Raw genomic sequence first — 27,207 nt, 5'->3', positions numbered from 1 at the left:
TCAGATGGGAAGCAGGGAGGAAAAAGGAAGAGCGAATCTCAGTGCCATGCTCTTATCCCACAGGTTACTGTGCTCTTGTGTCATAAACCCTCAGGACAATTCCAATGACATCAAGCAGTTGATTTACTTCAACAGAAGATATCAGGTAAGGCACATTGCATTTGTTAGAACCTTAATGTCATCCTTCTGTTGATTAAGGGACCACAGGTGGGCTAATTTGAAAGTGGGGGATGACAGTTTCTACTCATTCTAATGATGTGATTAAAAAAAGTAGGATCGGGATCTTTACAATTCTGTTTTGCTAAACCAACAAAACTGATGAGAAGAATAATAGTTACAGAGCCATAGAAAGTAGAATATGTCAGAGAGCCAGTGGTTTTTTGATCGGTTATGTTACTGAAAATCAGGTTAAGTCAAACAACATGGTAACTCAAGAATAAGTTTTCAGGCACAGCATGTCAGCCAAACCAAAAACACTTTGGTGGTTCTGGAAGGACATCTTTTCGACAGAAAACCTAATCCCTGAGCAGGCTGCTGGTCTTTGTCGGTCAGCCATCCCCAGGCTACCTCTCTGCAAAGAAGCCCAGGATGAGTGTCTCAAAAAGGTGGCAGCATTGGCTGGCTGGAACAAGCTGAAAACCATGGTCATGTTTGAGCTTCTGCAGGAGGGAGGGACAACCCCTAGGTGAGGGTGGAACAGCTTGATGAACTGAACACAGAGGAAGGAACAATGACAACTTTTCTTTGGCTCTTTAGGAGAGAACCCGCCAGTTAGTGGAGAGTGGAAGGTATGACACGAAGGATGATTTCACAGTGGTTATGCAGCCATTTATGACTAATATGGAAATGCCAAAAACACAGGTAAAACTAACAAGAAAACCACACCTACACTAAATCTTGGTGCAATGCCACTGACTTGTCAAAATTGTTTTAGCTGTAAATGTAGCTACCAGTTACCAGACACAGTAATTATTATGTTCAGTTACCATCCAAAATTGCATAAAATATTTATGGAATATGAGATACTGGGCTACTGGAATACAGACCTTGATTTAAGGCACTGCAATTGGACAGCCATGAAGATAATTTAGTTCAAAGTCTTCATCAGGAACCTCTTGCCCTACATTCCCTATACATCAAGTCCTTTACAGTACTTTGGTAAATGACCTTTGGTATGAAAACCCATATGTTTCAAAACACTGTAATGTGTAAATCTCAACGGAGATAAAGAGCACAATTGATTCCTGTGCTCAGAGTCACAGTTTGTATTCCTTATTAGTTTGGGAATGGTATATTAAAAAGTTTTAAAAGGCTTCTTAGTTCTGAGTTATTTTCACTGGCCTGGTTTAATTGTTTGCCTCAGAGGCCTTTGCAGATACTTTGTTTAGAAGTCAGCTGAGTTATCTCACTGGAAGAGAGAAGACAATGTGCAGCTTGTTGCACATTTGCTACCTCAGTGATAGCAACTACCTTGTTTTCTAGGAAGGGTTGCCAGATGATTCGTATTTTGCCCCAGATTGTTTCCACTTCAGTCAAAAGGCTCATTCCCAGGCTGCACGTGCTTTGTGGAATAACATGGTAAGATTTTTAAAAGTTGTGTTGGTCTCTTCTTGTTGACTTCATCCTGCCTTTGGCAGCAAAAAACCCCCAGAGATCTACTAGGTAGCCATATCTCTTCTAAATTGTTTTTACAAAGGACAAGGGTGATCATATGAAGAAATTGAATTTATATGCCTGAATTGATATGAAGAATGGTCACCTGAATTGTTAAACCAATCTTATCAAACCAGCAAATCTCGGGATATGGTATAGCTGGGTGTGTTTGGGCTGTGTCTCAGGAAGATGAGATCTGCCAGGAACAGTGATCAGCAGGCCACATTCCAGGTGTATGGGAATCAGCCTCTTCAGCACAGAAAGAAATAGTGTATGAGGGCAGCTGCCAGCATTGGTGCAGTGCCCTGCAGTTGTCTTGCTGTGCTGCAGAAGTGGTTTCCAGTGACTGGCAGCACAGCATCACCCATTGCTCTCTGGTACTCATCTGCTTTTCCTCTGTGCAACCCCTTCTCCCCCCAGCTGGAGCCTGTAGGGGCGAAGACAGATAATCAGAGCATGGAAAATGAGATTGTCCTCGGGTGTCCATCTGAAGTAAGTTACAAAGGTGTCTGTGTTTGTGTGGAGGTGCTGGGAGTGGCTGGGGGTCTGTGTGAGCCTTTACTCAGTGCCTGGTGCTGTGTCTCTGTGAGGGTGGTCTGCTCTTCCCCACACCATTTGTGCCACTGCCACCAAGAGCAGCATGAGCCCTCACTCAGGGAGATGATGAAGGGCAAGCAGGTGAAAACTTCCTCACAGTCACACGTCACAGCTGGTCAAAACACAAGGGTCTGGCCTACCTAGCCAAAATCATCAAGTATCCACACTGAATGGCAGAGCTTCTTGGGGGAAACAGAGCAATGATGGTACCAGTTAGCATAGCTCTGCAGGATTCACTGGGAATACCTTCCAGTGTGGCCACAAGCTTCTTGTGAACCACACACAGCAGGGTCCTGAGGGTATTCTCTAATTTCTGTTTTAAAAATATAACCCAGATTTACACTGTTGTTGCACAGATTTTATAAAGGCCATTTATTAATTTATTTATCTTTAACCCCTGGGGTTTATTACATCAGGCTGCTAATCATCTACAGACATCTGAGAACTGAAGTTTGGGGAATGGAAATCTCCATGTGTTCCTCTGATGCTTTGCATTGATTCAGATTGCCTTGTTTTGTAGGCTGAGCCATTCCTGAGGACATATAAGAACAGTAATTACACATACCCTAACCAAACTCCAGTAAGTGTCAACATCACCATCCCACTGTTACTCTGCTGCATCTGTTCCTGTATGGTAACCAAATGAGTTATGTTCTGCAGCAGCACAGGGAAAATCAGTCTTTGGCCAAAGGGGCTTGGGAGGCTGAGTGCATGGCACAGAGCAGGGAAGCACTCCCTGAGTTAGACAAAATCTATCAGAAAACACCTGTAAGAGCACGTGCTCAAACACTGTTATCAGTACAGGACACTGTACTCTTATGGGCAATACTGAATATGACTATTGAATTGAGCAATCAAGACCTGTCTAGTTAATTAAATGCTAAAGAGGCTCCAGTTTATCTACCTGGCCTCTGTTGGGAAGATCCTAGTTACTACTGAATGTATTTGCTAGCCAAATGCTGTTCAACCTTCTTTTTCTTTTTAGAATTACGGAAGCCAGCTGCTATGTGAAGACAGGTCTCCATCCTCCCCTCCTGCAACTTCAGGTAGCCTTGTCTACTTTATGTTAAGAGGTTGAATCACCTTCAGCTGTCCTTCAATATGAATGTGAATTTTTTGCTGAAATGGTTGCTGGACTGTGAAAAACATTGCTCAGAAAGGATGTAATGATTTTCAGCAGATGCTTAACAGATACAATGCCACACTGTCATGCAAGGCAGCATTCTGACTAAGTAGCTTCACTAAAATCTCTTCCAGTGGAGAACTTAGAAATAACTTGTGATAAAATCCAAATTTGAATGCTGACATAGCTCATAAGCCACTCCAACTAAATGTCATGGAAAGAAGCTGGAAATACAGCTTCATTCATGTTAGTCTGGAATTTAGCAGAATTCGATTTTTCAAATAACTTCATATTGCATTTTCCTTCATCTTTTAAAGTCTTTAATGTGCTGTTCCTGCTTAGTGTAATTCTGCATTGTTTTGCCTTCACTTTTGTGCTGCATATTGTTTGCCACTTATTGTTACTCGCTCCTTACTCTTCTGTCTTTTTGGTAGCAACGTTAACCATTGAAATACTGAATAATATGCATCTGTTGGTGCTACAATCACAGGAGATGGCTGGAAAGAACTTCTCATTTATTACTTGGGTATTGTAAAAACAATGTGACAGAGCATCGAAATGCACGATGGCATATTTCACATACACAGTAGAGAAAAGAAGTAGCTATTTCCTTACCATGTTCAACTGTATCTCTTTCCTTTGCAGTGCATTCCCTAAAGCCAGCTGATGTGAAAGTTGTAGCAGCCCTTGGGGATTCTTTGACGGTAAGAAGACGGTGTTTTTACTGTTCTCTTGGTAAAACTGCAAACATGTACCAGCTCAAGTGGAGGGGAAATTTCTATTGTACCCAGAAGCACAGATCTGTTCATTCATGGGTGATAAGAGATCTAGCAGCTAGATTAAGAAAGTGTTAGTCTTCCAGCACTCCATTTCCCCCACGCCCATATTCACATGCTTTTAACTCAGGCAAAAACACAGGCAAATGCTTTAAAGAGATGCCTAGGTAGTTTGCTGAATTGGAGGCAGAAAAGATGCTGTTGAAATGTATAGGATGTAGCACAAGGCTTAGGTTACTGTGCTTTTCAAAGTTTTTTTCTGAATAGGAATGGACTGATGAGTCTGTTTTTCAGCCTCAGTTCTTTCAGGAACAGAATACAACTAAGTGGTGTTGGATAATAACATTTTAATAATTTTAACATTAATGAGATAAGTATGAGGTGAGAGCCCTCTGACTCAATGCCTTTCAGAAGATATTCAGTCATTTTATTGTGCCTGCTTTAACTCTTAATTGATTTCTTGATCATGATACAGTTCTTGCTGCTGCTGATTATCTTTGGTAGTCAGGAAGGAATATATTTTACAATCCAGACATCCTGTATTCCAGTTATGGCTTTCTGCCTTATTTTTTCACACTAGTCAAAGATCGAAATTCTACAGCCAGGTCAAAGGAAACACTGGACAGAAAGATGTAATTGGAGCATAGGTTTCTCTGAATCTGAGTCTTAACAACAAACATATTGTGTGTACAAACCATGAACCCTTTACAACTCTCTGGCAGACATGTTGCTACAACTCCTACACGCACACGAAGCTACTAGAATAAATAGAAGCATTTTGATGTAAACCTGCAGTATTAACAAATGAAAGATATTCTGTACATGGTTGTGGTTGCTGTATCATAATATCTAGGGCCCTGCAGGTGTTTCTGCTTCTAAGTATAGTCTGTAGGAACTGGGAATAAAATCTGCTTTCATAGAACATGCAGTGGTGTATTGCTGTCTCAGAGTTGCACTTGGCCTGTGCATAGTTATTCTGAACACCAATCTGCTGCTATTTCAATAAAGTTTATACATAGAAGAAAATGTATTGTGATTTAATCTAAGATAGCAGCAAATAGGCTGCCTGGTCTTGTGCTGTACTGAAGTACTAACATGTACCTAGATTTAGAATGAAGCTATACAATCACAGTTGTCAGGAACTCTGCTTCTGAATTCTGGAGGTGTTTTAGGAGGGGTGTAGTTGCCAGCTTGCCTCTTTCTTCAGGGTAAGTGTAGAGAGTGCTTCATTCTTGCTCCAGTTCTACTGGAAATCTTTCAATTTAGCACAATGGTTTTCAAGCTGGTAGATAGGAATTATGGAACTGATACATGCTTATTTTCTCTGCTGAGTTCATGTAGTGTTTTATATCATTAGCCAGAAAGTTTTGTGTGTTTGATTGAGATATTTTCATCACTGTTGACTAATGCAACCATGAAAGAGTTATTTAGCTCATCTAGACCCACATCTTTGTTCCACAGCTCCATCATACATTATGTGTGTCATATATGCAATATGATGCTTGTAAATAATTATGAAAGATATTGTTGTGCTCTTCAGGAGAAAGGTTTGGGAAAAAATAGATACCTTTTAAAGCTTTGGAAGACATGCACCCAAATTATAAATAAAACAACTATGTTGTTCTAGTTAAATTAGTAAATTGTATTTGTTTATGTATTTGTATTGCAAGTTACTATTGCATTAGTAATTGTGCTTTAAATTCATTTGGTTAATGAAAAACAATGTCCAGGCTGGTTCAGGAATTGCCTCAGATACTCTCCAGAATGTGACTACTCAGTACCGGGGACTGTCTTGGAGGTAAGTCTTCAGCCAAGGTGATGAAGAGATGTGTTTTGGGTCTTTCAGCTGTCAGAAAGTTGAAAAAAATGTTTATTTATCAGGCTAACATTTCTTGAAGATGTATCCAGATCCAGCATTTGTCATAAGAGTAGCTTGACAGAAAGCATTTTCAGCAGTGCATTTTAAGGTAGCTTTTTGATCTTTCTCATGCTTTCATTTTTGGCTGCCTGCAGCAGTTTGTATTTTTATGTTGGGATGTCAGGTTGGAAATCTACAAAACAAGTCAGAACTGGTTGGTTTTAGGATTTCTTCTCAAAGTTTTCTATTTTTGATCTTTTTGTAGTGTCATGGAAAATTGTTTGTTTGCCCAGAGAACTTTTGCCACATATAGCAACACAGACTAAAAGACTAAATAAAAAAAGACTAAATTGTTTTGTGGTATTGATATTGACTGAAGCAGTTCTGTGCTGTACTAATACCTCTGTGTAAACTGGAATGTGGCCTCAGTATGTCCTGTGAACACAAAAGCTGGAGAGATATATCCCTGTGCAGAAAGGAACAGTGAGGTGCTGCTGCTGAGGGCTCTTGTCACTCAAGGGCTGTCTGTGTTTGGTGTTGCCTTAGAGGGGCTTCATGAGGCTGGAATGGGCCTCAAAGCAGAGCTTCTAATCTGCAGTACTTAAGGTTTGATTTGAGTATGAAGCTATGTCAGGCATTTTTCTCCCACTTGATAAATGATTGACTATACCCCTGTACATCTGCAAGAGCATTAAATCTTTCTGACAAGCATCTTCACTACTGAAACCTCACCTGTTCTCCCCAAAAGCACTTCCACTTCTGTCCCCTCCATGGATTCTGATAGAATTATAACAACCAAATTAATAACTCTGCTTTTCCCCATGATGTGCGGCAGGGTCTCACTTTGTTATTGTCTGTGTCCAGATAAGATGAGTGACTGGGATTTTTCTTTCTCAGTATTGGAGGAGATGAGTCATTGGAGAACGTGACAACTCTACCTAGTAAGTAAATGCTTTGCTAGATATAAATGGCAAGATTGAGGAGATGCAGTGGACTAATTTCTGATCGATTATAGAGAACTTTTAATTATCTCAAAGCTGCTTTAGTGTAATTAACAAGAGCTACCTTTAAAAGAAACAATTAAAAAAAAAAGTTGCCTTCATCAGTGAAGCTGAGAACAGATAGAAATTCCCTTACTTTCTTTTCCCCCTCATTTTTAAAGTCTTTGAGTATTTCAATTTCTAAATAACCTTGCTATGTCCATGCTCATAATATACTTAACTTTTGCTTTTAATAAATATGCCATCACAATTTTTCCAAAAGAAATATTTGCATAGAGTAGACCTCTTCGGTAAATAAAGCTACCTACTCATACATATAACCCAAAGGGAATAATTTTAACTTTCTCTTCACTGAAACCTGCAACTTTACATAGCTCAGTCTATTGTTAATGTAAAACCACTCGAGTTTCAGTTTGGATTAACTGTAATAATAAGCTCTCATTTAAAGAGGGCCCATAAACTGTTCTTGACAATTATTTTAAGCAAAATGTAACAGGAATATAATTAGAATAAGCAATTAATTGATTGATTGAGTCCTATTATATTTGACAAAGCCCTCATTAAAATGTGGTTAAACTCAGTCTTTGAGATTGAAGTAGATTTTATAGTTCACATTGTGGCCACGTTTGTTCTCAGCTGTAAGTTACTTTGTCGACTTCCTTTTGGAACCTTCTATGGAGAACATAGTGGAACTTCATCAGAATCATGCATCTGAGGCTTTGTTCTTCACATTTGTCAGTAATATGAGATTTTGCACAGCAGTGAAGCAGATGCTTTAGCTGCAGACCAGCTCCAACTGGGCTGAAAGACCCTTCACACTCACTTCACAGGACCAGCATTGTATGACTGAGAATTTTATTATAGGCTTTAACCACTACAGTATGAGAGAGAACTGCTCACTGTAGTCCTCAATTCTGCTCGTATTATCTGCTGGTGCCAGTGCAGGGCACTGCAAGCACACTGCTGTCCGAGTCACTGCAGCTGCTGACCCCTCTCCCCACTACTTGGTGAATCCATCTAGTTGCCCAGCAGCAGCTGTGCTGTCAGAGAGCAAAACTGTGGGAATGCTGTGTGTTCTAGTCCCTGGTAGGCAGGGAGCAGCTGGAGTCTTCTTGCCTTCATTGCCACCTTCGTTTTTCAGACATCTTTCGAGAGTTCAACGTTACGATTGTGGGCTACTCAACTGGTACCGGGAGTGAGAATGATCCCAATGCATTCCTTAACCAGGCAGTTCCTGGAGCACAGGCTGAGTATGTAGCTTTTTGTTTTACATTTGTAGGTGATGGATGCTTCATCTAATTGCCTTTCAACTGTCTCATGTGCTGTCACAACTTGCGCTGAAGAGCAAGCAGAACCAGTTGAGTTAGAGTGGAAATTGGCTCAAAACATGTTAAACGTATGGCTTTATTTCATAGCTGAACTTTCAAATGAAACTAACAGTCCTCTTTATGAAATCCACAAACAAGAAACTGGCAGAAACAGTTAGGAGATTTCTACTCTTCCTGTTCAACATATATTCATTTATCTATTGGTCAATAAATCTCTGAGAATGTGAATGTTTTTAGAAATTGAACATGTAATGAATTGATAAGAAGAAACTAGGAGTAAAACAGGATGAAATCTTATGTAATTCTGGCCTTGGGTTTCTGAATAAGCAAGCAGGAGAGGACAGGAGAGAGATGGGGAAAAATCCAGTCTTGAATCTTAAGAAAAGAAAATTACAAATTATCGTCCATGGGTTTTGGTGCATTGCAGACCTGGTGCAGTTGGAGCCAGTTCTGTCAACATAATAGGAATTGTAATGTCTTGCAGTCACCTGAATTTGGCTCTTTGCTTTTAGTCACACCTGGGAAGCTGCATGAGTTGAGCTCTGCTATATTGCTTATCCTAGAAATCCCTGGATACTTATTCAAAGTCAGTGCTGTTTAATTAACAAAACAGATGGCTGCTAGAATTCAGTCATAGTTTAGGCAAAGAATCTGGCAGACCATGCCTGGATTTGACATTGTGAATTGCTATTACCCAGACCTTAATTTGTTTGTTTAAAGAAAAATTCATCTTGCTTCCCAAAGGAGTCTTGGAAGTGAAGCTCAGAAGCCAAGAGAGGTGTTTGTGTTTGCTGTATCTAAGCAAAGATTATTAGGATTTATCAGGTTTTTTTATTGCTCTCCTGTAGGCCTTGTGTAACTTCTGACTCATTCTGGTAATCTCAGTAAATACTTGGATTTCCTGACAGAAATAGGCTGCTAGGTCCCCTGCTATATCCTACAGCCCCCACAGAAGTGAGAGAAGGCATTTTTTTACCTGGTGATGACCATATGTAACTGCATATGTCAGTGAAATATGCATCAGCCACCAATGAGAATTTATTATGCATCAGATACCCAGATTACCTCCAGCTTTTGCTTGTTGCACGAAAGAATGAGAGAAGTGCCTGTCTTGTATTTTTTATTAACTAAATCATAAAAAAGGCTTTTTGGTTGGGTCGGAGGACTTGAAGCAGGATACGCAACCTCTTAAGCTGCCATTATGACTTCAGACAGCTTGTATCAGCAGCTGAGGCATTGCTATTAAACAGCTATTTGTTAGCTGTTTGGAATGAGTTGATGAATGCTAGTCTGATGAAAATTACCTGCTTCATCTATAACAATTAGTTTTCTCTCTTCACCTGCAAGTGACTGGACTGGATAAACATGATGAAATTGAGCTGTCTTTATTTTGTAACCATGTTTTGTAAACATTCAGCAAGGAGACACAGACAACAATCATCCAGATTTCTACTTGTCTTCTGTTGTTTCTGTGCCTCATAACTGTCTGCAGAAAGTTGTACAAAAGTAAAGTCCTGTAAAATATTATCCCTGAACTTTTAGGTACTTTTTTTTGGGTGTCTGTTCACTAAATGTTTTGGCTCGTGATGTATCTGAGAAGATGAATTCATCCTAACTGAGTACTGAAATGCATTGCAACATAAGGAAGTGCTTCTCCTACTTTAGGTATTTGATCCTGGAATGAAGATGCAATCCAGCATTTATTCATCAACCAAAACAATCCATCTTCTAGTGATTCACAGGGCAAAAAAAGTCCACTAGCTAATGATGGTATTTAAGAATTGTTACCTGGCCTGTCTTGCTTTATATGGTGCTAATCTGGAAAGTGCTTTCCAGAGGTGCTGAGATATTTCTGAAATCAGATAATTTTGCAGCCTTACCAGCTTATAGAAACCAGGTGTAAAGGTTTCTTAAAATGAAATCCATGGCTGCTTTGAGGAGTTCTTTATTGAACTAGATGAAAATGTAGCCATGCATGTCTCATACAGCAAAATGTTCTTAAGCCTATCTGCATTTATTGCCAAAGTGCTTAAGTACATGATAGAGTTAAGGATAGGTCTGAATAATGTTGTAGCAGAGCCTGGCTGAGGTCTCTGATTTCATGTGGGAAAATAAAAAAGGTTAAGAATTTCAGAGTGAGAGGAGAAAACAGGTGAGAGGAATTGTGAACATCTGCATTTCCCATTAGCAAACTGTTTCCGTTGATCAAGATCTAAATTTGGTTGAAACTGCAATTCAAGGATGGATAATTGCTGGCGCTACTTCATTCAAGATGTTATTGGATCTTGCTGACTGCATTGGCTCGGGATGCATCAGTACCTCACTGACTGTATGAGAAATCAAATGTGCTGTGGGTTGTCAGATCAATAAGTAGTGTTTTCCTCTGTGTCAAAATTGAAGATGATGTCCTAGCTTAGGGGTTTCCACAGTAAGAGCAGAATGAAATTGTGACCACTTGTGGCTTGTGATAGCTTTGGAATATAAATAAATAGGTTATGACATTGGACAAGGGTAATGGTGATAAGAACTACTACATGCACACAGTGTCTGTGTCACAAGTAGATGTATGACAGGGCTCATTCCTTGGTAGATGTTCCCATGCCAGTATTAGATCAGTATTCAGCTGGACAAGAGTGGTGAGAGTCTTCTCTTTTTCCTACCACAAACAAAACATTGCAAAGGGGAACTAAACTCTATTTGCCATACAAAACAAGTGTCATGCTTATTAATGTCAGCTGATAGGTTCCCAGAAATGATAGACAGCCAGTGTCTTTAACAAGAGCCTGGAGGGAGATGCAGCTTATTCCAAACCTAGACCTGCCTAGAAGTTCCATGCTTTCTGACCCCCCTCTCCCCTCTCTTCATATTTGAAGACCAACCTGTCAGGGCAGTCAAACAAAGCTGAAGCATTCAGTCTAGGTAACTCAAAACTCATTGCACTTTAGAGATCAATCGATCAATCAATTGCTCTATCTATCTAATCTATCTCTGTTATCTATCTGTGTATATATATATATGTATATGTATACATATGTACAGAAAAAGAAGAGAGAGCGTGTTCACCTGGCTGTTGGAAAACAGAAAGGCTATAATCTTAATTTGTCTGCATAATCTTGAAGGTTCTTGGATTTTTAATTATCCTGGAAAAGTTGTGTGCACAGAGCTGTACTGATTCTGGATGCAGGCTACAGGAGGGAATGCACAGTGAGCTCTGAAACCTATGTTTTTCAGGGACACGTTGCTCAGGAGGCCAGCTAAGTATTGGGACTGGGGATTCCCTTGTTTTAGTCTCCAAGGAATATGTTGATAGCTGCCTAGCTCTACAGAGGCCCTCTGCTTGCAACTGTTGCTGTATCTGGCTTTTTAGCTGTTTTAGGTGCTAAGCACTGTAATAGGAGCTGAACTTATGGTTCCAGATTAATTACCGAACTTGAGTAAAGTCTGTATTCAAGTTTGATTTGATGTTGATTTCATTACCAAGATGTGAAACTGTAATTTGATCACAGCAACATGAGTGTCCTCACTCAACCCTTCTGATATCTGACAACTTGATTTAAGATGTCTGAAGTGTGGTAATGTTGATCTCTCAATATGGGTGTTACTTTCACTCACTGGTTCTCCTTTCCAGGCACTTGCCAGCCCAAGCAAGACGTCTTGTGAGTCTTATGAAAACTGATCAGGTAAGCTGTCTAGGCCTCCTTTGAACTTACAGCATGAATAGAAATAGATGTTGCTTCACACAACAGATCCACCTGCAATGACACCATATGCATATCACAAAGTTGAAGAAATTCACACTCATTATTTTCTTCTTCATTGCACAGAGAATTGACTTTGGTGCTGACTGGAAGCTCATAACAGTGCACATTGGAATCAACGATCTGTGCAACTATTGCAAAGACCCTGTGAGTAGTGGAACTGGTTGTCGAAACTCTGGTGTCAGTGTAGAAACACCTCAAGAGAAATCACAAAGCCTTCACAGAGATAACATGAGTTATATATGGGCTGCTGTATGTTTTGACAGGGGTTGTTGCTGACAATACCCTGATATAAAACGTAACAGCAACAGAGTAGGATGGTTTTGTTTTCTCTGGCTTGCTCCAGGATAAGAACCACTGCTTTGGCTACTGTTTGTTGACTGTACGCAAAAAATGGAAGGGAAAAAATGCTTCACTCCTCTGATGTGGTAACTGCACTGCTGCTAACTTGGCCTGTTTAGGCATCCAAGAATGGCAGCAGTAGTTCAAAGCAGTGCAACCCTACAATTGTCATCACACCATAACTCACAGTGTAGGGAGGTGCTAGGAGCTGGTGAGGTGTATATATGAGGGAAGTTGCTGCAGTGCTCAGTCTTATTTGAATGTTATGCTTCTCTGCATTCTGGAGAAGCCTTTAGGGTTGCCATCAGGAGATCATGGGAGTTGAGTGGGCAGGCAGCAGGGAGAGGCCACCTTTCACTGCCAGCTCTCACTCTCTTGCCTTTAATATGCTCACTTCTCATGAGCATTTTCAATCCTCCTGCAACCCTTTGTGCTTGAGAAATGTGCTGCTTCTTCAGGAGCCTTGCTAGGCATCTTTGCTGCTGCTGCCAAGTTTTATAGCCTTATTTATAGCTATGACCTTGGCTAGCAATGATTTCACATAATTTTATGAGAGCTTATCAGCTGGTTGTGGGCATGCTTGTGGCTGTTTGGTTTGTGCTGTTCAGCATGCATTCAGATTGGGTTCCTTCCTGCATTTTTACGTGTTGGACCCAGTGGACTTGGGTTAAATATGCTGCAACTCAACAAGGTTTATTTTAAATTCAAAATTTCACCGATCCTCCATATGTTTTGGATTAACTGCTATGCTTAAAATCCCCAGTCTCTAGAAAGAAACAAGAACATTCTACTGACCATAGTGCTGTAGGGCAGAAAAGGAAGTGAATTAATGTGATTTTCCAGCCTCCCAACCTAAATTCCTTGTGTCTCCATTTGACAGTAATCTCTTCTGTTTCTATCAGGATCACTACTCAGCTGGGAATTACATCAAAAGGATTCAAGAAACTCTTGATATTCTGCACAAGGAGGCAAGTACTCTGAAATTCTCCCAGCTTTCTAGCTCACACTGAGACATGACTGAGTAATACTAGCTCTTCTGTTTATTTGATTTTGTGGGGTTTTTTTTGCCTTCTGGTACCAAACATGTGCTGTTGACTTCTACAAAAAAAACCATTTCCTTTAGTCTTGTCTATCTGCAGTAGCAAGAAGCAGTCTGAAATGAAAGATAGTAACACTGAACTGTGGTGTAGGAAAAGAACCAAAAGCTAAATTGGGGGAGTTTGGTGGAGGATTTTTTGCTTTTTCATTATTTTAATTTTTTTTATCCTTCCTATAGTGGAGAAGGGGAAGGCATGTCAAATGGCTGGACTTTGGAGTAAAAGAAATGCACTGTGGGCTGTGTAACCAGTTTCTTCTAAGCCAAAGTCTGACTTACCTTTCAGGTTCCAAAAGCTCTAGTGAGTCTGGTTGATGTGGCGGACATCCTCGCTTTGAGGCAGTTATTTGTGGACTCTCCAGCTCAGTGCCCCACTTACTTGGCAGAGTAAGGCTTGTTTGACTTCCTTTTGTCCTGTTTGTGTTCTTATTCCATGCTTCTCTCATAATTTGAACTGATGTTTAAAGGTAACAGCACAGTCCTGTGGACTTCCTTCCCATGCAGTGCTGACATCAGCCTGCCTGATGGCATTTCCTTCTCCTGGCTAAGTGTTTTCCATATCTAGAACTGTACATAATGTACATCTCAAAGGGTAAGGTTAAAGTTACTGAAACAGGGTTCTTCAAAATGGGGTTGAAGTACACAAACATTTAGATTTGCAGGCAATTTTCTGCAGGAACATGATGTATTTGAGGAGTAGACAGGTTTCCCCTGTTTCAGAGGGTTTAATGCAATGGGTAATTTGCATTCTTTGCTGACCTTTCAGACAGAGACAAATTCTCTGTCCTGGGAATGAAAAAGGAATTGTTGATTGGGAAGGTATCAGCTCAGAAGTACAACAGGCAGTGCATTTCAAAGACCTGTTTTCTAGTTCCCCAGGGTCTCTAGTGTGCACCTCTGTCAGTCTGCAGGGTCTTTGGATGCCAGGGTGTAATTAATGAAACAACTACCCTCTGTGCTGTGGGCACTACTTTGATATGTCTGGGAATGAAACCAAAATAACTTAAAGTAGTATCATTCATATGAAATTACAATAGCAAGGACAATAAGATGTTTTCACAAAAACATGATTGTACAGATTCCCTTATTACATCCATGTCATGAGGGCATTGGATGGGGTGGCATCTGCATGATCAGATATTTAACTCTCTCTATTCCTGTTTTGCTCCTCTAATCTCCCCCACAGTTATCTGTGTAGCTGTGTTCTCACAGAAGACGAAAACTCAGAAAATTTAACAATGGTGAAGGATGCCATCAAAGCTTACCAGGTATGACTATTGAGAGTGGTACAGTTTATTTCCAGTAGAGGTGAGCTCTTGATTACCAAGCAACATATCATATCTATATTTTACCCAACTCAGCAGGAGCTCATTTGATGCCATCCAAAGCTATCATGTGACCAAAACTAGCAGCAGAGGTCTTCAGAAAGACAATGTTTGCTAGTAGAGATTAATCAGTGGGAGTTTAGTCGCCAAAACCCTGTCCCTGACAAACAGTTTTAGTATTGTGTTCCAGCTTTCTCAGCCCCTTTGCAGCATCTCAGCCCTCTTTTGCCAATGTCTGTGGCTATTTAAGTTCACAAGTTAAACTTCCTTTTGATTCCAGTGCTTTCAGAAAACCCAAGCAAAGAAAATAGTTATGATGCAGAGATGTTGTTGAAGCATTGCTGATGGTTTTTTGTTTCTTGCAGCTTGGCATTCAGAGACTGATAGAGTATGGCAGATATGACACTCATGAAAATTTCACAGTGGTCATCCAGCCTTTCCTCAAAAATGTGCAGACTCCTCTTGATAAGGTATGATTTGAGGGTGATTTCTGTATTTAAAGGACTGAGGGTGGATATCTTACTTATAGTGACTATATTCAAAATACTTCTGCTTTGTTCTGTGCTTTTCTTATGAGAAAATGCTGTTTTTTGGTATAGTACAATAGATTTCTTCATATAGTGAGCAGTTCTTAGTTTTATGTATTGTCCTGTCAATATCAATTACTGTTTTGGAAAACGAGTCAAAACCTGATTTAAGAGGTTTGTTTGTGTATGTTCTTTAAAGTACATAAATATTTTTCTTCCTGAAAATATGACTTGATTAATAAAAGACCAAGTTATTAAATTAGATTTCTTAAAATAGCTGCATTGCTCAGTGGAGACTATGGCATCAGCTCCCCTTTGTGCCACATAACTCATTTTTCTGTGTCTGACAGAAAGGGAAGTTTACCTATGATCTCATGGAAGTAGTTTTATGTAATTCATATGTATACGTTGATGTGTATTTCACTTCCTTGCATGGCAAGTTCCAGTAAACTGTAAGTCTAGGAAAAGACTCAACCTTTCCCTAAAGCTGAATCTATTTTCATATGTACCTGGAACTAAGGGGAGATGGAGTTAAAATATTGAGCACGGATTGCTTTGGCATAATTGAACTGGACTGATTCTGAAAATGCTCCCAATAGCTGGTGAAAGTTTGAAATGTCAAGATGCTGCTATGGACAAATTTGGAAAACTGGCTGAAAGCTTCACAGGCCTTTTGTTTTGTTTGTGCATGAAACTGGTGCCTGTGAAAAGTCATCCCTAGGGATTTTGGTACTGAGGGTAGGGAACACAAATAAAAACAGAAGAAGCAAAATATTTTTAAACTTCTTTTTTGTAGTCTCGCAAGCATTTGTTCAAATTTTAAGAAGTTCAGGATGCTCTTTTAATTTCTTATCTCACACAACATTCTGATGAAAACTCTGTCTCTGAACATGCCAAAAGATATGATGCAAATTTTGGTAGTAGTACTCTAAAACTCAAGCCCAACCACACTGAAACAAAACCTGCTCAAGTTTTGAGGAAGGACTACTCTGACCAAAAGAAGTTGTTTCAGTCATGTGTCACCCTAATCTCAGTATTCAAGTGACAGACAAGATACTTATATTTCCAAACTCCATTTCCTTCAGATTCTCCAGTACCTATATTAACCCTGTATTAAAGTGCAGCTTTGTTCAGAAAGAAGACTGCTCTGGTGTGCTTGGTCAGCCTGGCTGCCTTCCATCAAATGCTTACTTGCTTCTTGATCCTTTCAAAACTCACAGCTGTGCAGGACTTTCTGCAGAGCATATTGTTGTCTATGGTTCCAGTTCTAATGACAACTGGAACCAGGGAGAGAAACTCATCCTTATTGCAGAACCTGAAAAGGAAATGTACCCATAATTGAAAATGGTGGTTTTGTTGCTTCTGGATGGGTCTGCCCCTGGAGGCACATAATCATCTCTAGCTAAGTACTTCTGGTTGTTCATGGGTCTCCTGAAGTACAGTTTGTATTGCCAGATAATCAGGAGCTTTTCTGCAATGGGGGAGGGAGAACAAGTAACATGAATCTCTCTCTACTGGTTCTGATTTGGCCTCAGCAATTCCAAACTGGAAGTGTGGGGATTTTTCCATACTCAGATGTCTTTTATGCTTTTATTTGTAGGATGGGAATCCAGATGTCTCCTACTTTTCACCTGACTGCTTCCATCCGAGCCAGAAAGGTCATTCTCAGCTTGCCAAGGCTCTGTGGAATGCTGTGGTAAGGTGAAAGGCTCTGCATGTAATGAGATCTTCACCTTGACCTGACTACCATTAAAATATCTCTGTAATAAGCGTTGCAATTAAGGCCTGAATAATGGTGGACCTTGTGTTTGTCTCTCCTTAACTAGTTCAATACCCTCTGGCTTTGGCACTGCTCTCTGCCTAGAATCTCTTGGTTCTTGAAGTGTGTGGCAAGGAGAGTGGTACTGCAAGTGCATGATCACAGTCATTTTGTGACTTCAGCTGAGCAACTTCAAGTAGTCTTCATCTGTTTTTATGCAAAGCAGGCTAGCATTTAATAAGGATGATGTTTCTATGGGCTGCTATGGGAAACCACCAAATAAAGAATTGCAACTGCATCTGTCAATTTAAAATAGATTAGTTAGAAGTTTGTTTTAAATCTGTGTGTTGTTAATGTCTCATTAGGAATTAAAGTGGCTTTAATTCAGTTCAGTTTTACTACTTTTGGAAATGAGTTAAGCTCAATAAAGATGAGTCACTAAAGATTGCTTGAGCAAACCCATTTTACTTAGCATTGCAGTGCAGGAGTACCCAGCAGTCAGAAGCAGTATCCTGGATCCTGAATAGTAACTTCCATATACTTTGGAGTAATATTTTAACAAGTGACATGATTGCATGCAATCATAAAGCAGTACCTCTAATTAGATTTGGTATTATCTTATACACATAAACAACCTTTTGTTGGAGATGCCATCGTGCAGCTTAGCTATAAAAAATTGAGGGACTCTTAACGTCTTTTATGCAAGAGAAGAAAGTTTATGACCTTGCCTTCTGGAAAAATTCCAAGGTACTTCGTGTGCCTGCCAAAATCCTCCAGGAGTTTAAACTGATCCACTGTAGCTTTCCACTTCCCATTTTAAGCTTCTTTCTAGAGCTGCTCTTTTGTTTTGCGGTTGCCATGTTCTTTCTGAGAAGTAGGTGCATTTCAGGCTTAGGTATAAATCTGGGTCTGTAAATACAGGCATCTTGATATAGATTTAAAAGGTATATTTATGTTGGAGGTTTTTTTATTAGAATTGTTATACAAATTTAAGATGAACTGACATGGTTGAAAAATAGGTTCTTTTGTCTTTGTTTCTAGTTACAGCCTGCAGGCCAGAAAGCTGACTCATTTGATTTCTCAGCTGACATCGTCCTTGGCTGTCCAGCTCAGGTAAACATACCCCCATTTTGGAAGCTGCCTATCAGGGGGCTGTACTGCTTGTGCTTGCTGCAGAGAGCAGGGATTGGGTATATCTGGAATAAGTTTGCTTAAAGCTTTGTTCTGTTTATCTCTGAGCAAGCAGGTGTTCTCATACACCTGCGCTGCTGTCCCATGGCCACTTTGCTGTGCCATGAATACTGATTGACAGCGTGCTGATTTGTGTGTTTGCAATTGCAGCAGAGGTTGTTACTTGTTTGTGAAGCACAAAGGCAGCTCAAACAGCAAACAACAGAATATGCTGCATTAACTTTCCCATCAGAATCAATGAGGTTTGGGCACCACAGCAGCTTTGAAAACTCAGAATCTGTTGTTTCTTGGATTAGTGGCAGGTTGGTTTTCCTGGCCTGATCCATAAGAGTAATACTTCAGAGTCTTTGGAAGCTGCTTCTGTGGTTACAAAACAAGCTGCTGAACTTGCAGGACAGTTGCTAGGTACCAGCACGTGGAAATGACTGCTGCAGGCAGCAGTAATTGGCTCCCATTCTTCAACAGTTTCAACAAGAAGGCCAAAAAACGGAACAGATCAGGGAGCTGAGTTTTGAGTTCTCTTGGTTCTGGAGACAGACATTCAGGTTATACATGAGGCTTTTGTCCATATTGTGTCCATCTTGTCAGGTGAGGAAAATCTGAGTTATTAACCAACATATTTCAGAAGTCCTCAGATTTGCTCAAATTGATCCTATTTCATTCACCTAGCATTCTTTCCAAGCAGCTTAAATGAACTCAGCAACTTCTTCAGTGCCAAATAATGTGGATTTTACACTTCTTTCCCTTCCTTCACTCTTTTTCAAAGATGTTGCTTTTCAGAAATAGGCAAAGAGAAGTTTTATATCCCTTGAAAACATGTATGGCCATTTTTTTTCAGAAATGGTAAACCTTTAGTAAGTCTAAGTGCTATGGAAAAGTCATTGATAGAAGTGTCAGTAGCCATGGAAAATTATTTGTTTTGACGCAACTTTAAGTAAAACCTGTCCTCTAATTTTAGTGCTTTTTAAGACTTATGCAGATGTTGGAGTTTCCCTTGATTGAGACAAGCGAGCCTCTAGGTGAATTTTTTAGCCTATGTGATGTCCATGTCTTCCTGAATGCATGCATGCTAATAAATTAGTAGGGAGCAAAAATAATGATGAAATTTCTACAGCATCCCTTGGAGAGAAGAATGATCTTTTCAGTAAGCAATCTTTCATGTCCCTGCTGCTGACACAGAAGATATGCCCAGATTTGTCTAGATTCTACATCAGTGCCTTTTGAAAGGACTAAACATCTAATGAAGTCTAATTTGGAATGTTAGGAGAGGAAAATGTTAAACTGTAGTCAGCATCTGGCATATGTAATTCTTGTCATAAGGTAATAAACACAATTTTTATGAATTTTAAAAAAGGAGCATGGTTTCAAAGTCCAGATTCCAATTTTATAGTTTAGGCAATTACTTTCTTGGTTATATGATACCTTGATATCACTTGCTATTGCTTTGTGCCATGTGCCGATTGCCTAGTTTGTCTTATTTCTCTCGTTTTGTTTCCTCTTTCTCCAGAACAATCCCTTCCTGGGAACATACAAGAACAGCAACTACACACCTGTGGAGCCTACTAGAGAGCCAATAGAGGTAATTGTTGTACCTTCTGCTGCATTTTAGGCAAACTATGCAAAACTGCATCATGTCTCTTAAAACATCATCCTGAAATTATAGAAACAGTTACCAGTTTTTGGAAAGAGAATTCTGCCTTGCATTGCACTTTTCATTGTGTGAATAAATGTTTTCCTAAAAGCCAAACAAATTAATTATATTATGGGTTCAATTGTATCAAAACTGTAACCAAAGAAAGTAACCTAGAATGCATAATTAATTCATATAGCAGTTCCTCACATTATGAAGAAGCTATCTTAGAACCCTGATCCCCAGATAATCTGAAGAAGGTTTAGTGATTCTGCTCTGGAGGGACGGTTCTTCCTTACACTAAAGGAACTTAACCTGTAGAGGGCAGTCACCTTTACATATTGGATATGTGACCCTATACAAAGGTGATAGGAATCCCATTTTCAGAGGAACTTAATTTCCACCATGACTGAGCAACTATCATGAGGCGTGTTAAATAAACTGCAGAAACAGATATTGTGTGTAGGACTTGAAGAAATTGAGCAGTTATTTGCTTGGCAGTCAAAATGGACTGGACTAGTTTGACATACTGGGGGTGCTCATGACTAACCCAATTATCCAGAATCTTTGTGTGCCATGAGGGTCACAAAGAACAGCAGTTATTGTCTTAGCAAGTCATAGTTTGCAGGACTGAAATGGGATTTTTATCAGTAGATCTAGAGTTATATTTTATTAGGTAACTCTTGGACTTCCACTGAATCTCAACAGCAGCAGCTTTTGAAGTGATAAAGGAAAGAAGTAGAGAGAGGGTAAAGCAACACTTTCTGATCTAAAAATAAGCCTATCTGTCCTTTCTAGCCTCTGCAACCAGATTTTAGTGGTTGATAGTGGAACCTATTGCAACATTTTTTTACAGGAACAGGTGAATTTGTTGTGATCTTTTTTATCAGCAGCCAAGCTTTCTGAAGACCACTGCTCCATGTAGTTTTACTCTGATAGAATGGTGCAGTCACAGAATAACTGAGGTTGAAAGGGGCCTCAGGACATCCCTAGCCTGATCTCCTGCTTCTAACAGGGCTGGCCCTTGGATCAGTGTATACAGCTGTCATTGCTCTTGCAAGGACTGCCCACTGTAACAATTTTAGTTTTTCCCTTGCTGCCTTCTTGGCTAATATGGTTGCTTGTTATCAAAAAGCAGGGGGAGACATTCATCAACTCTTTCTGCTACTAAACTAAGGTGTTCTGCAATGTGTGTTTGATTCAATATCTTCAATTGGTGGAATATGCATAAATAACTATGATGTCACCTAAAAATGTATGGTAAAATACAATTATTTAGAGCTTGACAGTTTTCTTTACTGGAACTTTTAAAGCTTTGAAGTTTTTTAAAATTTTATATTCAGTAAAAACAAGCCATTTTTTAAAGTTTCTGGGGAAAGAATAGGTTCCTGGCAATGTACATGTGGAACGATATAATAATAGAATATATAAAGTTGTTCCAATGCTTGACCACTCTTTCAGTGAAGAAATTTTTTCTGATATCCAACCTGAACCTTCCCTGGTGCAACTTGAGTCCATTTCCCCTAGTTCCTTCATTGGTTGCCTGGGAGAAGAGACAGAGTCCTGTCCTGTCACACCTCCTTTCATGCAGTGGTAGAATGATAAGGTCACCCCAAGCCTCCTTTTCTCCAGACTAAACAACCCCAGCTCCCTCAGCTGCTCCTCACAGGACTTTTGTTCAAACCCTTTACCAGCTAAGATAATAATACATTAATAATATAGTGCATTAATATAACATGATGACTTTTTAGGGTATTTTATTGTTGAGTTTTCTTTGCTTTTATTTCTGATATCTTTTGAGACAGAGCAAGACTTCAAACCTGAGAACTCACACTGTAGGTCATGGACAAAATTTCTAGGCACTGGAGATGCAAAAATTAACCATCCTTATGGAGCTTTGTCATAATCAGTATTTTAAGATTAAATGTTTTGCCTGTGGAAAAGTTTTATGCTTTGGCTAGAAAATGTCACCACAAGTAATTATTGATAGTGTTCCACAAAGAGGTGTAAAAGACTGTTGAGCTACATAGGCACCAAACTGGGATATATGTTTTAACTTGGTTTTGCCCTTCACTGTACAACACCACCATATATTAATTCCACATTATCTTTTAGCTACAAGATGAAACAATTATTTTAACTTCTCATTTCAGAATTGGGGCTGTGAACTATCATGTCCTGGTCGTAGTCCATCTAGTCGTGTCCCAACATCAGGTGAGAAAACTTCTAACCTAAAATCACACATAGGAAAAATTTCATCTTTTGTTTTTAGAAACAATAAGATGTTGAAATTATACATCCTAGATGGAAAATAAACAATAAAAGCTGATATATTTAGCAGCAAAGGGAAGAAGTCTGTCTTGCCATTCGCAGTAAGCATGACAGCAGGTATGTCTCTGTGGATAAATGTGATCACATTTATTGTATGCATGTATCATATACATCATTCATCATACAGCAACATGGCAGATTAAAATTGCCCAGGAGGGTTAGTTACTTAGCGAGTTGGAATGTGCTCTGATAAGCAGTGCAGTGCGAGTGCTGTGTGTAGTGTGAAGATTTTACAGGGAGATTTTTAGTAGGAAATTATGATCTATGACCCAAACCTGTAAGCCAATTATATGAGATTGAATATATGCATTTGTAAACATATCTAGTCTGTTTTTATTTTTTTACCTAAGCTGTTTTAAGTTCCATTTCTTTCCATGTTGGTGTAATACAATGTTGCAAGCAAAGGCAAGAAGTTCCACATTTTGCCTTGGTGACACACAGAACCTGAAGCTTCTTCTGCCTTAAAACTCTGCAAAAATGCCATCAGATTGAAACCTAAGACTTGCACGTTTATTCTATTAGACAGTATTTTGTCACTTGTCAGTAATATTGCTTTTATTGTCCTACTGCTTTTCAGTACATGAGCTACGGCCTGGTGACATCAAAGCCATCGGAGCGCTTGGAGATTCCATGACTGTGAGTGCTGTTATATTCCCACATTTGCAATTAGAAGAGCGGTTGTCCATTTCTACCCAGATGTTGTCATGTCAGGCAGCATCAGATAGAAAGCAAATTGCTTTGGCTTGGAAAAGCAAAACTCATCTACCTTTGCAAAGAAATAGCCTGCAGGGATATGAGTGACACTGACAATTGTGTAATCCCATAATAAATAGTTAAGGCAGGACTGAAATGGGATCCCATTCTCTGTTGCATATGGTTTATTCAAATTTTTTTGAAAAAGGAAGTGTCTGTCTTATAGGGATAGTCTGACATGAAAAAAAAGAAGTGAAAGCAGTTGATATTTTTGATGCGAGAAAAGATTTTGCTGAAAACTCCCATGGAAGTAATTGATTGCGAAATGAAATGCTTCCCACTTGAGATAATTCTGATACTTCTGTATTTCAGAGTTTTGCTTTCAGATTTTGTTTCCTAGGTTAGATATATTCCAGTCAAAACTCTTCTGTATTTCAAGTACTAAGAAATTTAGGTTTAAAACAAAAAGTAGGCACAAAAAAAAAAAAAGAAAAAAAGGCCTCAGAGAAGAATAGCAGGGAATACTGCAGATCTGCGCTGAAGTTTTCTGAGAAAAAGTTCTGGAATTACACAGCTCTACAGAATTGTTCTGGCATGGGATGAAAGCAAACATTTACGTCGACAGTTCCCATGAATTCTAACTCCTGAACTAAACCAATGTTCATTCTAGCAGCTTTTGTTCCTGTTGAGTTCAGAGGGACTTGAAGGGTCTGAAGGCCTTAAATGATCAGGCTTATCTTACAGGCAGGTGTGCATGTCTTTGTTATGCATTATGCACCTTCACATTAGCTCTGAAACTGACTTTGCTTGACCTGATGTAATCCTGGCTTTCCCCTTGCTGCAAAGCTTTGAGCTTTGCTTAGAAGAAATCTGTAAAGCACTACAAGTCTCCCTCCTATCCATTGCCATGACTCTTAAAATTAATTGCTTTATTTCCCTCTCCACATCAAATGCTAGGTGTGTGCACTAGTACATATCTCTTACCTTAAAAATATTACTTCTTTTAATATATGAAATATCTCAGAAAACCCTAGTCATAGGGACCAGATTATGTTGCTTGAGGTCTGTGTCTCAAGAGCTGAGCAAGGCAGGTTCTCATAATGCCATTATTCATGCAGTTTCTACCAGCTACAACTGCCACAGCAAGGTGTGTTTGTGGGTTTTATTAAGTGAATTATTTTGGGGGGCCGGAAAAGCTGGCAGAGTATTTCCCACATGTGTACACATACTCACGTCTCCCACAGCAGCCGCGCACACTTTGTACGGCGTAACCATCCTTGGCACAGGGGGACTGCAGCAGCAAAGTCCACCAAGGCATGGATTGTCCTCCTGGTACTCCTCACAAGACCCCTGAATGCAGTCAGTGTTTATGGCTGAATTGGCACCATGCCTTTTGAAGAATACAAAATTAGATGGGACCAGTAAAAGCTGTAAAGCTGCAGAAGAACCCTTTCTCATGTTTGCTGCCCTGAATGCAAGTCAAGAGTGCTGACCTTGCTATGGGTCTGCCCCCGTCCTGTGAGCTACTCAAATTCAGCACAGAGGTCTTTGTTCTGATGGCTTTATGTATTTATTTAATTTTGAAGGATATTAAACTTCACAGTGCAGGAAGAAAGCCTGTCTCAATCTAGATACGGCTGGAGATTAATGAAGCATTGAGCAATTTAGTCATATCGCTGGTTAGAATTCATCTGTCTGACTTCTCTAGCACCAATGCACAGGGACCAACATGCTTATCTATACTGGCAAAAAAAAAATCCTGTCTACACCTCGTCAAGTCTGTGTGTTAAGCAGCAGACTGAATCCAGGAAAGAAAAAATGGATTGTACACCAAAGATTTGTTTTCTTGGCAGATTAAAAAGTAGCTCCTCTGATTTATGTGCAGCTAAAACTGGATAGTGATTTTTCATCCAGTTTTTCATCTTTTTTTGGGGGGCTTTTTTCCTGGATTATTAAGTCTCTTAAAATCATCTTTCTTCAGGAAATGCCAGGATGAAGCATTTTCCATCAGAAAAAAATCCAAACAAATGCAAAGCTGTTGATGTTAATCTGGGTCCCATTGGGCTGCTTAAACGGTATGAGTAGCAGCTTTAAAGTCTTATGTGCTTGACCTTACAATCTGATGTTCTCTGGCTGGACTATATCTCCTCTGATGCTCCGTGGTCCACTGTCTAGATGAGTTCCTTTTGCATATGAGGAGAAGCATGGAAAATTTAAGTATGGGAGATGCAGGGCTGCCCACAGGCCCGTGTGTGGTGATGAATAAGGACATGAACCACTAATGCTAGATTTTCAAAGCATAGTGTATATCTTACCTAAATTTTTAGGGCTTTTTTTTTTCCTTTTAGTATTTTATCGATTGTTATTTCCATCTTTTCCAGACTGCAGTAGGAAGCAAAGTACCAGACCTACAATCAGACTGGAAGGGACTTTCCTGGAGGTGAGTGAAAATGCTCTTTTCTTTTTTCCCTCTGCTTTTGTCCACACAGTTAAAAGTGTGGGTCACCTGGCTATGCAGGTACATCTTTGTATATATAAATTCAAGGGAAAGATGTTGACAGCAAGTATTGCTTGGTAAGGATTGGAGGAATCAGTACTGGAAGAGAAAAGGACTGGTTCCTGCAGAGGTGTGGGGTGGATGTGTTGTGTTTGTTTTAGTGGGGTTTTTCTTGCTTCTTTTTTTATTTTTTTTTTTTTCTTCTTTGTGTGTGTGTACTTGTGCATGTTAGCCTGACCCGACGGCTACGGGCATGGTCCTCTGTCACAGCACCTTTTAGCCTTTTGCTAGTCTCTCTGGAGCTTATTCAAAATGTTGCTGTGATTATCTACTGCAGTGTCTAATACTTGAAGGTCCAGAGTGTAGGTTGTCATGAACATGGCAAGAGCACTGCATACAAACTCAATGAAGATGGTCCAAACACCTTTGCTACTGTAAAGTGGGCAAACAATGCACATCCAAGGGTGTGAAGCTCAATATCCATGCTAGAGTGGAAGGAAACTCTCTATGGGGAGACGTATGGTTGATAACTGTGTGCATCTATCCATTGTCTTCTTTGCTATTCCTGCATCCCTTTGCATGTGTCTACAGGCATGGGTATTTTCAGGAGGGGCTGCCACAAGTGGTGTAAGAGTGGCTCTGCACACAGATAAGTTTTGAATGGTATAGGCAGAGGCTCTGTGTAATCAACATTGCAGAGTTGCAAATAGGTAGTTAATGAATATTAATATTACGAGTTAATGAATGCAGTTTCCTATGCATAACTGCATGCAAATGTAGTTTCAGCAAGGTAATGTGGAGCAACTTCAGTGAGGAAATATCGCCTTTCTGTGAATAGGTATCCCACAGCATGTCCATACGAAAAATCAATTCTGCCAATATGGTCTGTTCCCAGCGTGAAGGCATAGCTTCTATCTTAGTGCTGCCCTGCTTTATTTGATGTGAGTTATCCTTTCTCTACTTTCCCTGAATTCCTGTGGTTTATCTCCTTAGTCCCGTTTGAAGCAAGTATTTTGGGGGGGGGGGGTGGTGTTGTTTTTTCCTTCTTGGTCTGCTACAACAACATGTGGTGACAGTAAGACATGGCTGCTGGATTAACCCTACCGGGTGATTTTTTTCTTTTTCTTTGTAGTATTGGAGGTGATGAGACACTGGAGATCCAGGCTACTTTACCCAGTGAGTATCCTAGAAAAGCAAAAGTTGGGTATTACACTGAAAGTCATTTAAGTGGACACTAGAAAACATCTGGAAATGGTCATTCTTTCCTTGAAAATGGCGGGGATGTCCATCTGCTGTGGGTCTAAGCAGTTCATGTGAGTGAGAGCTGAAATCCAGGCTGACCTGATTAGCTGTAAAGTTGATTCAGCCCCTCCACATCACAGGACCTGCATGTGATTGTATCATCCTTTTGACCAAAAGAATTAGGAGTAAATGTGCTGAAGGTGACAGAAGTTCATGGCAGATCTGCTTCTCACTCATTTTGTTTTGTGCATTCTAGTGACTGACTGTAATGTCTGTGGACAAACGAAGGGTTATGAAACAATTAGCAGTCCATCTAGCCAGGAGTGTTGGCAAAGCTATGGTTCTTCCTGATGATTTCAAGTTGCTACATAGGAGTGGAAAAAACCCTCTAAAAGTACTATAAATTTTTGCCCTTGTGTTCTGTGTAATTGGGCCTGTAGTTACCATAGAAACCATTAAGTGGTCAATGTGACAATAAAT

The 27,207-nt window shown here is 39.8% G+C and overlaps 1 protein-coding gene across 1 annotated transcript in view; it reads left to right on the top strand.

Moving 5' to 3' along the window:
• The window catches only part of PLB1 (phospholipase B1), a 78,700-nt gene that overhangs the window by 35,963 nt on the left and 15,530 nt on the right, over nucleotides 1–27,207 (top strand). The window contains exons 27-49 of the mRNA XM_033053716.2: nucleotides 64–145; nucleotides 757–861; nucleotides 1,483–1,578; nucleotides 2,074–2,145; nucleotides 2,771–2,830; nucleotides 3,236–3,296; nucleotides 4,019–4,077; nucleotides 5,880–5,947; nucleotides 6,905–6,948; nucleotides 8,150–8,258; nucleotides 11,965–12,016; nucleotides 12,161–12,241; nucleotides 13,339–13,404; nucleotides 13,819–13,919; nucleotides 14,719–14,800; nucleotides 15,223–15,327; nucleotides 16,985–17,080; nucleotides 18,185–18,256; nucleotides 19,842–19,913; nucleotides 22,118–22,178; nucleotides 22,873–22,931; nucleotides 25,370–25,428; nucleotides 26,618–26,661. Coding sequence (XP_032909607.2) covers nucleotides 64–145; nucleotides 757–861; nucleotides 1,483–1,578; nucleotides 2,074–2,145; nucleotides 2,771–2,830; nucleotides 3,236–3,296; nucleotides 4,019–4,077; nucleotides 5,880–5,947; nucleotides 6,905–6,948; nucleotides 8,150–8,258; nucleotides 11,965–12,016; nucleotides 12,161–12,241; nucleotides 13,339–13,404; nucleotides 13,819–13,919; nucleotides 14,719–14,800; nucleotides 15,223–15,327; nucleotides 16,985–17,080; nucleotides 18,185–18,256; nucleotides 19,842–19,913; nucleotides 22,118–22,178; nucleotides 22,873–22,931; nucleotides 25,370–25,428; nucleotides 26,618–26,661 — 1,706 coding nt within the window. The remainder of the gene's footprint in view (nucleotides 1–63; nucleotides 146–756; nucleotides 862–1,482; nucleotides 1,579–2,073; nucleotides 2,146–2,770; nucleotides 2,831–3,235; nucleotides 3,297–4,018; nucleotides 4,078–5,879; nucleotides 5,948–6,904; nucleotides 6,949–8,149; nucleotides 8,259–11,964; nucleotides 12,017–12,160; nucleotides 12,242–13,338; nucleotides 13,405–13,818; nucleotides 13,920–14,718; nucleotides 14,801–15,222; nucleotides 15,328–16,984; nucleotides 17,081–18,184; nucleotides 18,257–19,841; nucleotides 19,914–22,117; nucleotides 22,179–22,872; nucleotides 22,932–25,369; nucleotides 25,429–26,617; nucleotides 26,662–27,207) is intronic.

Source organism: Catharus ustulatus, chromosome 3 (assembly GCF_009819885.2).
Source record: "Catharus ustulatus isolate bCatUst1 chromosome 3, bCatUst1.pri.v2, whole genome shotgun sequence".
NCBI classification, from domain to species: domain Eukaryota; kingdom Metazoa; phylum Chordata; class Aves; order Passeriformes; family Turdidae; genus Catharus; species Catharus ustulatus.
The sequence above is the reverse complement of the archived record's forward strand: the minus strand, read 5'-3'. Positions and strand labels throughout refer to the sequence as shown.